This window comes from Manis pentadactyla, chromosome 5 (assembly GCF_030020395.1).
Source record: "Manis pentadactyla isolate mManPen7 chromosome 5, mManPen7.hap1, whole genome shotgun sequence".
Lineage (NCBI taxonomy): Eukaryota > Metazoa > Chordata > Mammalia > Pholidota > Manidae > Manis > Manis pentadactyla.
Genome location: NC_080023.1, coordinates 6,850,038 through 6,867,615, shown reverse-complemented (window position 1 = coordinate 6,867,615; position 17,578 = coordinate 6,850,038). Strand labels below are relative to the sequence as shown.

At 51.1% G+C, this 17,578-nt stretch overlaps 1 protein-coding gene across 2 annotated transcripts in view; it reads left to right on the top strand.

Annotated features, from left to right (window-relative positions):
• The window catches only part of SLC2A9 (solute carrier family 2 member 9), a 203,934-nt gene that overhangs the window by 173,327 nt on the left and 13,029 nt on the right, over positions 1-17,578 (top strand). For both annotated transcript variants that reach the window (XM_036921115.2, XM_036921117.2), the window contains one exon: positions 7,010-7,137. In XM_036921115.2, the coding sequence (XP_036777010.2) occupies positions 7,010-7,137 (128 nt within the window). The remainder of the gene's footprint in view (positions 1-7,009; positions 7,138-17,578) is intronic.

Below are 17,578 nucleotides of genomic sequence, written 5' to 3'. Positions count from 1 at the left end.
GTTGAAGGGGCCCATGGGGCCCGTCCGCCGAACCTCCCCTCTGTCTCCACTGCAGTAAATACACACTCCCGGCCGGCCTTAGGGACAGGTCGTCCGAGTGTGGTTGGCCCACCACACACAGCACAGCGCTGTGGGTTTGTCCAGATCGATTTGAACTGCGGCTTTGTTACCTGCTGGCGAGCTGCTCGCGCTCATCAGAATGTGGCAGCCCTAACTTTTCATTAGAATTAGCAGAGTCAGTTTGGCCTCACGTGGCCTGCTAGCTCCTGAGGCTCTTCAAAAGCATGCTTTTCCCCAGAAACTCCAGCATGGAGACGTTCAAACCTAGAGTTCAACTTACAAGTCCAGATTTTTAAAATTCCACTGGAATAAACTCTCAGTCAAGGCATCCTAATGGGTAGTGAACAGGGAGACCCACTCTGTCTCAGTGGAGTGGAGCTCAGGACGGATCCCAGCAAATCCGAGCTAGAATCACAGAGGATGGGTGTTAACGGCACTGAGAGGCTGGAAGTGCTTTTCCACAAACATTTTCCCAATCATTTCCTCACGTTCTTAACCACCGCCTTCTAGCGTGTCCCTGTCTGCCTCCTCACTCTCCCTCTGTGACCCGGGCTCCGCTGTGTGTCACGGACTGCTGTCCACATCACCCATCTAACCGGGGCCCTCTCCTGGGAGAGGCTTTCAGTGGGCCTGCTGCACCTCCTGCCTACACGCTCCCAACCCCAAGCACGGCGGAGCAGACACTCCACGATCTCCCAGCAAGTCTCCGCACACGAGGCCTCTGCTGTGCCACCGCCCCCTCCCAGCCTGAGTGCCCACCAGACACCCTGTGAACGCACTCCCCTGTTCCTCCCCATGCCGGTCCCTCACTCACCTTCCAATCCCCTTGACCACCTAAGGGATTTCCACTCGCCCTTAAAAGACCCGTTTAACTGTCATCATTTCCCATTCATTCATCCATTCAACAAAAGTCTATTGAGCCCAAGTCCGCTGAAGGACACAATTTGATACAGAGAAAACAACAGTGAGAAAAAGATAAGATACCTGCCTCCAAAGAGAACGTTAAACAAGCAAAAGAATAAATAAAAAGATAAAATGGTGGTAAAGGGGCCTTCCTCTGCTGTCTAATTAAATAAACACTGGAGTCTCATTTCCCCTCCTGGAGAAGCCCCCTGCTGTTCCTTTAGGAGACATGCCCCACGTGGGTGAGGCCAGAGGCTTGGGTCAGGAGCTGTGCCGGTCACCTGCCTGGCTACAGTTAGGCTGGGAGGAAGAAGGTGCTGTTGCTAATGTTGCCCGTACAGAGAGCCCAGCCCATGCTGAGTAAATTGCCCATATCCTCGGGTATGACGTCAAAGCCAGTGGCATTTCCAGCAGAGGGAAAAATCTGAGCCTGGGCGGGAGCTAGGGATTCCCAGGAAGGACAAAGAGTAGAACAGACAGGCCAGTTTGGAAGTCTGAACATAGGGAGTCTCACTTCACGTCTCTGGCCTCAGTATCCCCACCTGGAAGATGGGGCTGGGACAGGACAGGTGGTGCCTGATTTTGCAGCACACCCAGATACGAAAGGAACAAACTGCCTTTGCTGTTTCAGTTCACACCAACAACTCCTGATGACTTGTAATTCTTCCTTCTCCAAGATCAAAAATGCCCGAGGCCATGTCCCTGCGGAGTTTATCACTCCCTGTATAAAATAATTGAGAACTCCACGAAGGGAAAGCTTTTCAAGAACCTGGCACATAGGAAGAACTCCATGCATGAATCATTGGTATTGTTCTGAGTGCCCAGAGGAGGTGTGCGCCAGGAGAGCGCTGGCCTTGTGATGGGGCTGGCTTTCTGGACTCAGTGGACCCCTACGTGCCAGAGGCGCCTTGACAGCAGAAGCTGGGTTGCTTCTTGCTCACCCCCGACACCCCAGCGCAGTGCCCGAGAGACACAGCTGACACACACGAACTGTAATTAAGTGACTGATGAGAAGAAAAATGGCTGCAACACTTGTGTGTCTGAGCCTCTGTTCCATGTTAAACACGTTGCCAAGCACTCTCTCACCTAACCCTCAAAACAATGCCAGCACTTCATGGACAAGCGAACTGAGAGCCGGCGATATAACTTGCCTGTGGTCACACGGGCTCTAAGTGGAGAGTTTAGCTGACTCCAGAGCCAGTGCTCCTGGCCACCAGCCTGGCTGCTTGGCATGGGGGATAATTTACCACATGCCAAGTAAGGGCAATACCCGGACAGCTTTCCCTAGATCTTTAAATAGGTCTTCATGTGCCTAGTTAATAGGTGGGGAAACAGGCTCACAGAAGGACCAAAGTTTCCACCTTACCGCTGTGGATCCTGAGAGCCAGGATGGAAGGAGCCTCTGCAAGGCGCCCCGGGAGCCCCGGCCACCCCTCCCATCCCTCCCTCCTGGGAAGCACGCACCTGAGACGCTGGGAGTCCAAGCTCCTTCTAGGACGAGAGGCCAGACCTGCCTTCTCCCTGTTTGGCTGAGCAGGCGTCCCCTTACGTGAGGCACTGCCGAGCAGACGGCCGCCCGGCCCCGCGCCCCTTCCTGCGCTGAGTGAGTTCTGGGGGCAGCTCCCTGGCAGCTGCACAGTGTGATTTCCAACTGCTGAGGCTTTTCTGGCTGCCATCCTAAAACACACCTGCTTGGAAAACAGTGCATTTGCTGATTCTCCCGTGTCTCCTGCAGAAAGCACAGGGGAGGGCTTTTTATCCAAGTCAGACGCTCTTAGTTCCAGGACCAGGTCCACCACTGACTGTGCGTGTGGCCTCTCTGCCACTCTGCCTGTCAAGTGGCATTAGACCACCTGCCTCCTCAGGCGGACCTTCACGTGGATGAGGAGATTCTGAAAATGCCCAGCACGGGACTTGGCACATAGATGTTGGATGAAAGAGATGAATGAACAGACGAAAAAGATTAAGTCTAGCGAAATAAACACTGCAAGACACCCATCAAGAATTTTCAAAGTGGTTGTGTTTAATCAGTTTTTAAAAAGCTATTTTTAAAAGCTGGTACTTAAGGGAACTGCGTGTTTAAAGGATTAAGTGGTGTATGTACACACTGTGGAGACTATTGAAGGGATTTCTAGGCATTTTAAAGGGCTTTGAAATTGATGATAGTAGTTCCATTAGAAGAATTTTAGTAATGTGACTTCTGGAAAACTTGGACAGTTACCCTTTATGTCCTTTATAAAAAAATGAAATGAAATGTGATGTTTTACTCTGGTGCTGGACAAGAGTTAGAAAATAGAAGAGGCAGAGGAGGGGGCTGAAGACCACACGCAGGGGGTTCCTTTCCGGAGGGAAGGGTTGGGGTGGTGTTTATTTTCTTTTCTTGCCTTTCTGCACTGGATGCTTTCTTTAATTGTTCCAAATTAGTAGTATTCGTGATAATCATGAAAAAAAATAAAACTATCTTCATCTTGAAAAACAAAACAAAAATAAGGGCCCTACCAGAAATCCATTCTGTTTCCATATCAAACCCCGTCCTTCCTTATTTTATTCTGGATTTAAAGAAAGAGACCATGACAGGCTCCTAAGAAATCAGGCCACCAATGCCTTCAGACAAAAGAGAAACAAATGAATTCCAGGATTCTCATAAAACCATGAAGACTTCTAAATTCTTTTCACATATTTTAAAGATTTTAGGATCTTAGGCTCCCACTGGTGATGTGATTTGAGGAAATGACTTAACTTTCTTAGGCCTCTATTTCTTTAAATGTTAAGAGGGGAAATAGAGTAACTACCATATAGGAGTGATAATTAAATTTCAAACAGTGTATGCAAAGTGCTTTTCACAATCTGCGCCACGTAGTTACCATCACCACCACCATCACCATTACCACCACCGCCTTCAGTTCTGTCATCACCATTGCCACCAGCATCCTTATCACTGCCACCACCACCGTCACCACCACTACCACATTCACCATCACCGCCGCCACTGCCGCCACAACCACCACTACCACCATTGCCACCACCACCACCACTGTCACCACCACCATCACCACCAGCATCCTTATCACCATCACCGCCACCACCACCACCACTGTCACCACCACCATCACCACCAGCATCCTTATCACCATCACCACCACCATCGCCACCAGCATTCTTATCACAACCACCACCACCGTCAGTCACCAGCACCATCGCCACCAGCATTGTCATCACCGACATCCTCACCAGCACCATTACAGCACCTTCATCTTCATCATTTTCACCCCTTATAAGAGACCATGGACCTGTCACTCCCCTTCTCTGAGCTTCAGCTAACTCAGTCTAAAATGCAGGGAAATAATGCAGAGGAGTTTTGAATTGTCATTATAGTAGCTGACCCCGGGTGCCTCCCATGTGCCAGGCTTACACTAAGTTCTCTGACTACCGAACAGTAGTTCATTTAATCCTCACACACACCCCCACTGGTAAGTCCCTACCATCATCATGTCACAGGTGACAGACCTGAATTCCAGAGGAATGGGATGGAGCCGGGACTTAACCCTGTTCTTGCTGACACCGGAGCCCAAGCCCTGGCCCACTGTGCTTCACCACCTTCTCTGGTTGTGAGGTTCAAGGGAGATAATGGGAATGAAGACCCACTGGCACCGTGGGCTCATGATGCTTATAGTCACCCTGACGACCCACTGAAGGAAAGAGAAAGCAGGCTTGACCCAGGAGCACTGTGATCTCCAGGGGGTCTTAATCGTTCCTCCATGGATCCTGCAAACCTTTACAGAGAGCCCAGGACGTGCATCCTTGGTGCTGTGCTAGGAGCAGGGGCCGCAGCCAATAACCAATCGTGGCCCCAGGCCTGAAGCGACAGAGATTGTCGGTGTTCTCTTTGCCTCTGTAAGCTGAAGCAGCAGTGTGGGAAGTGGAAACTGAGTTATCCACGGGTGCTTCCAGACCACAGCAGGGAGGTCAGGGAAGGTGGGAAAGACCGGCCCTCAACCCTGCTGGGCTTTGGAGCAGCCATGAACTGCCCCCTAGGAATGCTGCTGGCAGCTGGAATCGCTGCAGGGCCAGCTGGTTGTGTGATGCAAATACCGCCTGCCAGTGCAGCAATGTGCTCCCTACAGACCTAAAGGCTGGTTTTAACACATTTCAGTGTGTAGCCATTGTTCTCACCTATTTGACTGATGCCTTTCAGATATGGAAAGTCTACTTTATTTGTAGTAAACAGCACACCAAATATTTTCAAAATCAAACTTTGAGTGTTTAATTCAAACAAGTAAATATTGAGTACTATTTTCCGTCAAAGATGTCAGGCAAAAGGAGAGGCTGCTCACAATGAAAGCTTTGCCTCCATTTGATGGAGAGTCTGCACATTCAGCCCCTTCCTTCCATCCCACTGCCACCACCCGAGCCCTCCAGACAGCTGTCACCTCCTTCCTGTACTGCCCAACAGCCACCTGCGTCCACATCTATGCCCTCCAGTCCTTTATCTAAACTGTAATGAGCTGTATGAAATGCAAATTGACCACATCAACCCCTCCTTAAAACCCCACATTGCTTTTCTTCAATAGCCCCTGTCCTTGATCAACAAGAGCTGCCTAACTGGCCCTGCTCACCTTTGCTGCCTCTTGCCTTTCTCCCCTTGCCCAGCCATCCCGAGGGCCTCTGTTCTAGACCTTGACCCAGTCCTTTCACCCTTCAGGTGCCCTCCCATCCCTCCACCCCACACAGTCTTCCCCAAATCTTCACAAGCTGTGTTTCCTCCTTCAGGCCACATCCAGCCGTCACCCCTCCCCCCGGGGTACCCCTCCCCCGACGGCTGCGATGCAGACCACCCGTTGCTGTGCGTCTTTCCTCCAGGGTTCTGACTACATGTTGTAGTTATCTGTCCATTCACTTCCTTTGTCATTAGCAAGTTGCCTTTTCTCCCCCAGTAGGTGAGGCAGTCCTCTGAGGTCAGGGACATTGTCGTTCTCTTTTGAACCACTTTTGACCCAGCCCCAGTGTAGTCAATCAGCATGGACGGCTGATGGAATGAATGGCTCCACCAGGTGGTTTCCAAAACGTTCAGTGTCTCCCTAGAGTTTGTCAGATGTCCCTGGGGGATTCCCCCTCCACTACCTGCCTGCCTTACCTGTGGCACACCAAGGCGTGGCTCTGATGGGCAAAGTGGGGACTGCAGTTGGGGGTGGCAGTGCCTGGTCCCAACTCCCATTGACTGGGACGTTCGGGAAGAGGAGGTGCGGGCCTCAGAGATTCTCAGCCAGGAGGGGCCTCCCGTGGGCATTTGGGAATGGGTGGAAGCAGTTTGGGTTGCCAGCAGTTGACGAGGGGCACTCCTGGCTTCAGGAGAGGGGTGATAAACAACCTGCAGTTGCACAGTCTCTCAAGGCAAAGAATTGTCCCACCCCCATGCCAGTGACGTTTCCACGGCACCACACTCAGCTGCCAGGGCAGCTCAGGGATGGGGGCCACCACACACCAGTCAGGGGGCAGATAAGCCCAAAGGCCGATCAGTTGGCAGGGGCTTCCATCCTCTCCCAAGCAAGGATTAGCAGAAAAAACCTGGAGTTCGGAGGTCAGAGTCGCAAGCCTGAGTTCTGGCTCCACTACGCAGGAGCTGGGTAACCTTGGGTAAATCAAGGAACCCCTCTGGGCTTCGGTATTCTCACCCAGAGAATATGGTAGCCAAAACTTGACTGACTCAGCTATTCTGAAGATTACACTAGAAATGTTCATAATACAACATATTCAGTAAATGTCAGGTGCCTGGCAAATAAGATTTGTACAGATAGTGCTTGGTGGGCCACAGCCTGGGAGAACCGTGAGGGTGAGTTCTCTCTCGTTTGGAGGTCAGAGAAGTGTTTTCATACCCTTAGGTCTCAGGCTAACTCCTGCCCCCAGCCCTGAAGCCACTGCCCACACAGGCAGAGCCACCTCTTAAAGAGGGTGCTGCCCTGCGCCAGGGCAGGGCTACAGCCTGGCCAATGGAGACTGATGCTGGTGGCCTCCAGGGTGACCGATCCTTCCTGGCTCTGCCCTGCAGGTGGCATCCCCTTCATCCTGACCGGGGAGTTTTTCCAGCAATCCCAGCGGCCGGCTGCCTTCATCGTCGCGGGCTCTGTCAACTGGCTCTCCAACTTTGCTGTCGGGCTCCTCTTCCCATTCATTCAGGTACAGCTGACACTGGGTGTCTTGCTCATGGGATTCCCTCTGATTTGGCAGTCCTCTGAGTGAAGGGTGACCCATAGAGCAGAGGCTGAGCCTCTCTCAACTGGAAATTCATGCTATTGGCCTAAGAAAAGGAGAAAACTGCTTTGGCCCAAACCCTTAATCCTCTTTCTCCCTCCTGCACCTTCCTGGAGCTGTGCCTGAGTGCTGAGGGCTGCCTCAGAAGGAACTGGCTTCCAGAAGCTGAAGGTATGCAAGGAAACCTAGGTTAGAATCTCAAATCTGCGTTTTTCCCATGTGCTCATCACTGTGTTAGACAAAGTCTGTGTAATAGTTCCAGCGCATGCTGCAGCCTACCATGCCCTTTACATCCACATTGTCATCAGTATAGCCACAGCCATTGGGGTCATTGTCCCAAGGGTGATGGCGATTGACAGGAAAATGCTAACTGAGGAAATGAACACAGTTCTTCCTGTGTAGGTAAAGAATCTTTTCATTCACTCACCCATTAATTCAACACGTTATTTATTGAGTCCTTACCATGTACCCAGCACTGTTTCAGGCAATGGAGACAAGGTGGGGACAAATCCTGGGTTCCATGGTCCAGGAGCTAAAAAGGGAAGGAATGGAGGTAGACATGCTATTTTAGATTAGGTGGTCAGGGACATCCTCTCAAAGGGGGTGACATTTGAGCAGAGACCTGAGTGAAGTGAGGGACCAACTCAAAATGGAGAAGTCCAGGCAGAGAAACAGCAAGTGCAAGGGCCCTGAGGTGGGGCATGCTTGGCCTGTGCAAGAAACAGTAAAGAGGCCAGTGTGACTCAACAAAGTGAGCAAAGAAGATGAGATAGAAGAAGAAGGAAATAAGATAAGAGAGTTCTCTGGGGACAGGAACACAAAAGACAAGGACACTTTAAGTGTTTCACCAGAACAAGGGGCCCAGCTGCACATGCAGAAGGAGGGTCAAACTTCCCTTCTCTAATGTCCACCAGGGCTCCCTACTGCCCATGAGAACAGGAGATAACACTGGTGAAAGGGAGAATCCATCAGACACATCTAGAAAGGACCTGCCATCCATTCTTGGGGCCATTTAAACCCTCTCCCCTCCCTCTTAACTAATAGTCCACCTGTTGATAAGCTAGTACCAAGCCCAGCACATCTTGGAGACTCTGCTGCAAGCTTGCCTGAGTCAAAGGCCAGCTGCCTCCACAGTTACAGGACAAAACTCTGTGCCAGGTCCCCAACACATGGCTTTTGTGCTCATGTCCTCCCCACACAGCTCTGAGCTGGGGTTTCTCATCCTTTCTGATTTACTGCAGATATGCTGAGGCTTAGGGAGCAGCAGCAGCAGCCCAAGCCCCACAGTCCCCATCAAGCCCCATTCCTCTGCCCACCACCTCCTCCTTGTCCACATTCTCTGCCTGCCACTCATTATGGTCATCTTATCCCTGAGTTAGAGGATGATGCACAATGTAAGTTTTCAAGCATCTTTGCATTTTAGCTACAAAGATCCCATCTCTGAAACTAAGTGCCCTGAGGGGTCCATGGGCAATGGAACTCTAGAAGGTTCCTGCATCCCTTCACTCACCTCCATGGGACACCTTTCCCAGCTGTGGTCAGAACATAACAAGTTGTCTTTTCAATTGACTTCAAACCTTAAATGGCTTTTTCCAGTTTGGTTCAAAGCCAACAGAGCCAGGGGTCAGTAAAATACTCATTATTTGGGGGGGGGAATTAATGTCAGACCTCTTCTCTGTCAACACCAGTCTCTCCACCATCCTTACAAACTTCGTGGAGAAATTCTGGAGCCTTCGCATAGCCCACAGTTAAGCTTTATATGCTGGGAGGTAGTGCCTGGATTTCCACCTTTAGTAGATCAGGAGACAGGAGCGCAGAGTTGTGTAGTGGCTCCCCAAGGTCACCCCACTGGGAAATGACAGATTCAAACCAAGTCTCTTATCCTCACCTGTAAGACAAGGGGAGAAAAGAGCCCTTGGTTATACAGCAGGTGACGCCATCTTGGAAGCCTATTTGAACTGGATTTGAGTAGTTAATTTATCTTTAAACAGACACACATCCCAGAGAGGCCTGCAGCTGAAATTGGGTCCGCCTTACCTTTCTTTCATGCTATCATTTGGCAATTCGCAGGCCATCTACAGCTTCTTCCAAATGGAAATGTAGTCCCGCATCGCCCTTGACGTGCTTTCTGAGATCGGTGTGTCTGGGGCCCAGTTTCATGCTTAGTTCCATGAAACGCATGCTTGCTCAGCCTACTCAGCTGGATTGCTTGTCAAGGACAGTGACCATGATTGAGCATTTGTTATGTGCCAGGTCACATGTGTAGTCACACCACTGTCACCATGAGGAAAAGGTGCCCACAGGGTGATCTCATGTGTAGGACTTCACAGAGAAAGCCAGTCCACAGCCCTGGAGCAGGAGTATAAGCGGGAGGACTCGACCCAGCTTAAGGGCTCAGGCCCTGGAGGGATCCACCTGCCCACAGAGCTGAGGCCCAACCATGCACAAACGACACAGGTCTGCGTGCCCATCGTAGAACATCTAGACTTGACGCCTCCTCTCAGATGGGCTGGGGGCACAGGTGTCAGTGGTGAGATGTGGGCACACTCTTTACAAGTTAGGGTTTGGGGGTTGAGGCCATGCAAGAGAAAGACATGCGGTCGGGAGGCCTGGAGGGCAGGTCTCAACCATTCCCTGGGAGGTTTTGTCTCAGACCTCATCACCACCTCTGGGGCTAGAGCTAGAGAGAGATCACCTGACCCTGACCTTGACCTTGTCTGGCAGTGTCTGCAGCCACACAGGGGACGGGGCAGGTGGTCTGGAGGGGCCAGGGAGGAATTCAAACAGCAGAGCCCTCTCTGCAGGATCACGCTGGGTCAGTGCAGCACAGTGGTGAGAAGCTTGCAGGGCTGCGTGAGAAAGAAGGGGCTGTATGTGGAGCAAATGAGGACATGGTGGATCTCCATGCAGGAAGGGAACCCCCACCTGAAGCCCATTATACCTCTCTGCTAGGAGGTCGTCAAGACTTTGCTTGGTGTCTTCTAGAATCAGGGGTCTCAAAGACCCTAAAGAAAGGGGTAATTCCATCCTTGCAAATCTGATCCTTAGAGCACCCCCTTATAGAGCCAAAATGATGGATCTACGGACACAAGCTTCTGTGTCTGTGTCCAGAACAAGACGACCGGAGGCTGCAGTCCAGGCCCTCAGCTATGTGTGCAGGTGTGGGGCACACGGCCTGGCCGCGACCAGATGAATGGCTGAGTGGGAGGTAGTATCCGTCAAGGACCCACAACGGGGCATGAGACACCCTTGACCGCATTAAACAGGAGTAACACTGAGTGTCATGACCGCTGCAGAAGAGCAGGCCCAGCATTCGAAGCCACACCCCTCCTGGCACCCCACCAAAAGCTATTTGGATTTCAAAATGCACATACTCATTCTTTCATTCATTCATTCATTCATTCATTCCCTAGGCCCTTGCCAAGCATGCACCACGTGCTAACCACTGCAGCAGGTGAGGGGACACACTGACGATAAGATCTGCTCAGCCCTCGGGGCTCCAAGCCAGGGTGGGCTTTGGGTGAGGCAGCAGGTATGAGCCCAAGGTGTGGTCACTCCAGGAGGAGGCCTACAGCACAGCGTGTGCAGAATCGCAGCAGCTCTCGCAAGAGGGAGTGGTTATTCTGATGGCAGGAGTCGGCCCAGGGATGGGGGGGGGGCGGGGGCGTATCTCAGAGGAGAGGCATGAGCAGCATTCAGACCCAGGCCGGGAGAAGGGCGTCCAGGCCGGGACCAGCCTTAGCAAAGGCTCAGAGCTGTGGAGGTACATGCTACGTCCAGTAGTCCCGAGCGGTCCAGGGTGCTTGGCACAGAGCACTGGGGGAGGAGGAGTATGACCGGGGGGGGTGGCTGGGCAGGAGGACTCGACCCCAATCGTGGGATTTTAACTTTGGGGCCAGATATAAATGAGGATTTGACTCCAGTGTCTGGCTTGAGAACTGTAGACATAGGCTTGTCGCACTGCTGCTCCCGGTGCTGACGGATGGAGGTTCCTCTCCTCCGGCTCCGCAGGGAACAGGTTGCCTTTGACAGGAGTAGTGACCGGTCAGTCAGGAGCACTCCCCTCACCCTGGCGCTGGCCCCTGGGATCCCCGCTGCCCTGCCAGGGACCCGGTGCTAGTGTTTGGAGCAGGAGGGTGGAGGTGCCTTGAGTAGAGCTGCAAAGACCCTCCCCACTATGACACTGCTCAAGCTCATGATAGCCCATGTCCCGGATCGCTTCGCTCTGGGCCTCAGGCTTGTGGTTTGTAAAATGGATGTAATAGTCGGGTGGGGGGGTGTTGGAGGAATAAAATGACGTGCCAGGCTGGACTCGCCAGAAGCAGAAGCTGAGGTGGGAACATTCGTGACCGAGACGCACCTGCCGTCTCCCCGTGTGTGTAGCTCTTGAAGTGCTGCCTCCGGTCGGGCATGGTAAACTGAGACTGAGACGTGCGGGGCCGGGCCGGGCCGGTCTGTGATGTGCCCACAGTCATCCCGCTGTTAATGCCCAGGGGCAGGATGCAAGCCCAGGTCCCCTGGTTTCAGCAGCCCATTCCCAGGAGGCAGTGTGGCAAAGAGAAGGGAGTCGTGAATACGGGAATGCAGTGGCAGGGTGCTGAGTGACGGCCCCACAGGTATCAGCCCCTGATCCCTGGAGCCACCAAGTGTCACCTTATATGGCAAAACTGTCTTCATAGAAGAGATGAAGTTAGGGGTCGTGAGATGGGAGATTATCCTGGATTAGGGGGCAGGCCCTAAACGAAATCACAAGGGTGTTTTAGGAGGGAGATTTGACACAGACAGAAGAGGCATATGAGATGTGACCATGCGGGCAGCTTGGAGCCAGGTGCCCACACGCAAGGAATGCCAGCAGCCCCCAGAAGCTGAAGGAGACAAGGAACAGATTCTCCCCAGAGCCTCTGGAGGAAATGCAGCCCTTCCACCTGGATTTCAGCCCAGTGGTATTAATGTCAGACATCTGGCCTCCAGAACCGTGAAAGTACATTTCTGATGGCTTAAGCCACCCAATTTACAGTAATCTGTTACAGCAGCCACAGGAAACTAATACAATAGGAAACCACCAAGATGGACAGCTATAGCTAACACTGAGCGATTACTGTGTGTCTGGATCTATCCCATGCACTTCATATGTAATAATTCATTTAATCCCAGAAGAGCTCTGTGAGGTAAGTGCTGTTATGGCTCCATTTCACAGATGGAGAAACTGATGTACAGAAAGGTTAAGTCACTTTCCACAGATTGCCCAGCTCACAAGCAGTAGAGGTGGGGTTGGAACCCACATAGACCTGCAGTGTGCATTCTTAACCACTGTGCTATACATGCCCCCAGGACAGTCTTGGAAACAACGGTCGGAGTTCAGGAAAGGGAAAATTACCAGTATTTTTAAAAAGTGATCCAGATAGTCCTGCTGTGTAGCCAGGGTCAAGAATCCCTGTTTAGGGCCCCACCCTTAGGACCTCATTTAACCTTAATCACTTTTCAAACGCCCTCTCTCCAAATACAGTCATACTGTGGAGGGGTGGGGTTAGGGCTTCAACACAGGAATGGGTGTGCAGGGCACAAGTCAGTTGATAACAGCAGGAAAACAAAAACAGATTGATTTCAGTGATTCAGATCTGATTGACAGATTGATTGCTTTGCTCACTTCATAAATATCCACTGAGGCCTACCATTATCCAGCCACTGTCCTGGGCATGGGGCCCCAGTGATGAGCAAGACCAGACATGGCCCTGCTCCCTCATGGGGAGTACTGTCCAGCCGTGGTCATTGATTAGGCCATCAGGCACCTTAGGTGACTGCCCTCAACACGCAAGGAAAAGGGATGAACTAGGAGAGACCGTGGTAGAGGGACCTGGCCTGGGTGCAGGGCAGACTCGCGGAGAGTGAGAGCAGAGGTCAGAAATCCACAGGAGCAGAGAGGCCGAAAGCTGGGGAGGGACGGAGCAGCAAGCGCAGAGGCCCCGAGGCAGCGGGCAGCACGTGGGAGGTGGAAGTGACAGCCAGCCAACGTGGACGAAGCACCCGGAGCTGGGGTACAGAAGAGGAGGCCTCCCTGACTCTCTACGGGCACGCTAAGGAAGGGAGTCTCCATCGCAAGCACAATGGGAGGTGACTGAAAAGTTTGAATCAGACGGCTGGCACAGCCGAGATATGGTTTTGAAAGACCCCCTAGGCTACGTTGTGGAGGACACACTGTGGTGAGGCCACCTGGACGGGAGACACCAGGTAAGATGGTGAAAGGCAGTAATAGTCCCTTGGATGAGGTAGGATTTGACAAACTCCAGCCCACCACCTGGTTTATGTTTTATGAACAAAGTTTTATGGGAACGCAGCCACGCACATTCATCACGTATCGTCTGTGCTGTCTCCCCACTGCGAGGGCAGAGGTGAGTGGGTCTGACAGAAACCATGTGACCCTTCCCAGAAAAAGTTCGATGACCCCTGGGCTAGACTTCCAGAGTGGGTACACCAAAGGGAGGCAAAATTGGCAGCTCTCTAAGGAAGGCAGCACACCAGGACCTAGTCATGGGTCCCACATGGTGGCTGAGGGGAGGGGAGGTCTCACGGATGACTGCCAGGTTTCCAGCTGGCATCGTCCCTCCCCAGACACCCTCACTTACATGCGTGGAACCCCCAGAGCTGACACCTACCTAACTATTCTAAACATGCTACTTTTAGCCCACTTAAGAAACATCTGACAAAACTCATGCCAGACCCTGGGGTTGGTTTCTGGGACCCAGAGGGGAGTGACATGCCCTGTCCTCAAGGTCAGGTTGGCATGCGACTGACACACAGTGGGACATGCTCAGTAGAGGCTTGTGCATGTCACGGTCTCACAGCGGACATGCTTGGAACCAGTGTGAAGGATGAAGAAGAGTTTTCTCCATAAAGTACAGGAGAATATTTCTGCTCAGTTCTTCCAGGGGATGCAGTCACTGTTGCGGGAATTATTCACTCTAGCTCAAGACTCTTTTCATTTTTGCTCATCTGATTGCATGGCTACTTCTAAATATAACCCAGAATTACATCTGGTTATAATTTTTTACCTCCAGAATGTACAGCTTTTTGTGGGTAGATTTCTAGGTGGTGCCCATGCCCCCTCCTCCCACCCGATGATGCTGATGGACAAGGAACTCAAGGGCATTTGTCAGAGCTCACAACTTATTCCCACCGTGTACTTTACATCAATTTTCCTTGTTCATGGAAACTGGCCGCTTTGTCACAAAATTCTGACAAACAGGAGAAGCAGAAAGCTGAGATTTCACTTTGATAAGAAGTACCAGTAACATCTCCCCTAAAAGCAGCACTTTGCCAACATTGCCTTCTATTTTTAGCATAATTTGGTTGTGCAGTGTATTCTCAAAAGGAATTTTTTTCTCCATATCAGAGAATATAGAACATTTTCATGGTCATTTCTATTCACACAAAAGATGTATTTAGAGAAGTGATGGGACCCTAGCTAATAGCATCTGTGTAAGTTGGAGAGGGGAGTTTACCTGGATGGGAGAGCCAAGCACACACCCAGCGAGGGTCTACACCGTCTCTACTGTTTCTGTTACCTCTGGGGCACCAGGGACCTCTCAGGACCTCGGAGTCAGGAAGAGTCAATCGATGCAGCAGATTTCACTGTTGTCTTATTTAAAGGAATTTCCACAGCTCCCCTGACCAACCTTTAACAACCAGCACCCTAATCAGTCAGCAGCCTCAACATCAAGGCAAGACCCTCTACCACCAAAAAGATCAGGACATATTGAGAGATCAGATGATGGTGAACACTTCTAGCAATAATTAAAGTCTGTGCATTGGGATTTTTTAGACACAATGCCATGGCACCCTTAGTGGGCTGCAGTGTAGTATAAACATCATGACCTCATTTAACTTGCTTTATTGCATCCTTGGTTACGATGGTCTGGAACCACCCCTGAAAAACCTCCAAGGTGTGTCTGTACACACTCGGAGTGTAATTGCTGGGTCATAGGACACAACCAATGGCACCCTCCCTTGGTGATGCCAGGGTGTTTTCCCAAACAGCTATGGCTATCTATAGCCTCACCCACAGGTATGAAAATTCGTATTCCTCATCAACACTTTGTATTGTCATTGTCAGACTTTTTACATTTTTACCAATCTAATGGGTGTGAAATGGTATAAAATTATGGCTTTGACATGTATCACCCTGAACTACTAAGAACAAGGAGTACCTTTTCACACGCCTATTTGCCATTTCTGTTTCCTCTTCTGTGCAGCACATGTTCATACATTCTGCCCCTTTTCCTATCAGGCTGTCTTTTTCTTATCAACTCATCAGAGTTGGTTTATTGTAAACTCTGGGTACTAATTCTTTGTTCATTATGTGTCACAATACCTACTCCCCATTTGTGGCTCCTATACCCTCTTCATGGTGACTTTTGATAACCAGAGGCTCTTAATTTTAAAGTAGGCACACTTATTAATTTTTTTACTTATGGACTGAGCTGCATGAATGTGAAAGTGTTTTACAGAAAACCCTGAAAGTGATTATATCCATTTTACTAATGGAAAAAATAAGGTCCAGATGAATGTGGCACTTCCCAAGGTCATGTGCTGAGCTGAGGGTTTGGTGGAGTCAGACCCAGAATCCGGATGTGTTGATTCTTGGGCAGAGTCCTTCCCAATACAGAGGTGCTGCCTAAAACTCCTTGTTGGGTGGAGAGGGAGAGGGGGCCCTGGGGGTGCACAGACAGGCCCTCCCACACCAACCAGAGCTTAGAAATGGTTGAATAACTTCTCAGGAACAGCTGAGCAGAAAGTGAATTTCTGAGATGTTTTGAAATAGAGAGAAGAACCTTTCGTTTCCCACCACCCCGTCTCCTGCACACACCCAGTGAGGCGGTCAAGATAAATAATGGAGTGAGCGTGAGCTCCCAGCCAGCCCGCTTCCGTGGCAGTCCTGACTCTCATTTATGCCTGTACAGCCTTGGACATATTTCAGAGCCTCTATAAGCCTCAGTTTCATCTTTTGTAAAATGGAAATAAAACTGGGTATAGCACAGTGTGGGCAATGGGGATTGGATGAGATAGTGTCTGTAATATTGCTGGATCCCAGGAGGTGTTTAATATGTGCATTTCTCTTCTCAGATTAAATGCAATCACATACTTGAAGTAATGCCAGGTTGTTGCATGAATGTTGGCACAAAATTATTTAGGACAGATACTGATAAATGTCCTTGGCTGTCAGGAATAGGGTGGGTTCCAGCACCCAGCCAGCCCGTGCCTTCCATCCATCCAGTCCTTAGCTCTTCTGCAGTGCGGGCCCTGCCTCGCTGTTTGAACCTCTGGGCTCAGGGTGGTCTGAAGGTTGTTTCCCATTGACTCTGTGGCCGGGTCTCTCCTGTCTTCCCTCCCGTCCTTACCCTGTAAGCAGCGAGCACAGTGTGATGATCATGGGCTTAGTCAGGTGGCCGGATTTGAATCAGCTTTGCCTCTCGGCCGAAACACTAGACGGCGAACCTCATGCCTCTCAGATTCCTCATCTGTTAAACTGTCCCTGCGCCATAGGGTCAGTGCCCACGTTACGTCAACAGCTCCAGCAGACTAAGTGATCAGCACACCACTACTGTCCACATTAGGCTTGTCCATCCTGTCTCCGGGACGAAGCCCTGTTCCAGCCCTGCCTCGCCCCAGCAGTGTGACAAGGACAAGCAGCATGACCTCCCCCTAGCTTGGTTTCCTCATTGTGAGAGGGGCCAAACAGGCCTGTTTCTGAAGCAGCAAATGAGCATGCATGCGGAAGATCTAGCTTTGTAACTGGGCAGAAAAGATACACTTCCCTGAGTTCCTTCTTTCCTCTCACTACGTAAGCTGGCCTCAAATCACCTCCTACCAAAGCCCCGTATTCAGGAGCAGCTGTCCACAGAGCCAGTTCTAGGATTATGGGATTCTAGATTTCTGGAATTCCACCCATGTGCACAGGTAGGGGGTGGTGAGCATGTGTGTACGGCAGGCCCCCTCCCTCCATAGGGCAGTCACCGAGGGGGAGGAGACCCAGCCTTTCATCGGGGGTGACTTTTCACCTGGGGGCCAAGAGGGTGAATCCCGTGCCCAGGAAATAGACACTCTCACCCTTTCCCCAAATGGCTGCAATAGCAGCAAGCATTCTTAACTCAATTCTGTGAAGTTATGAGAAAACTCAAAGTGTTGCCCATCAGATCTGTTGCAAAAGCAAGCCAAGCAGGGGGCAGCTATGCAGGTAGCAGAGAGGTCCCAGGCTGCCTGGGTTGGGCAGGGAGCCTGTCTGAGCCTCTTTTCCTTCATGCATTCAACAAACATTTGTCAAGTGCCTTCTATGTGTCAAGCACTCTTCCAAGCTCTGGGAATAGAAGGA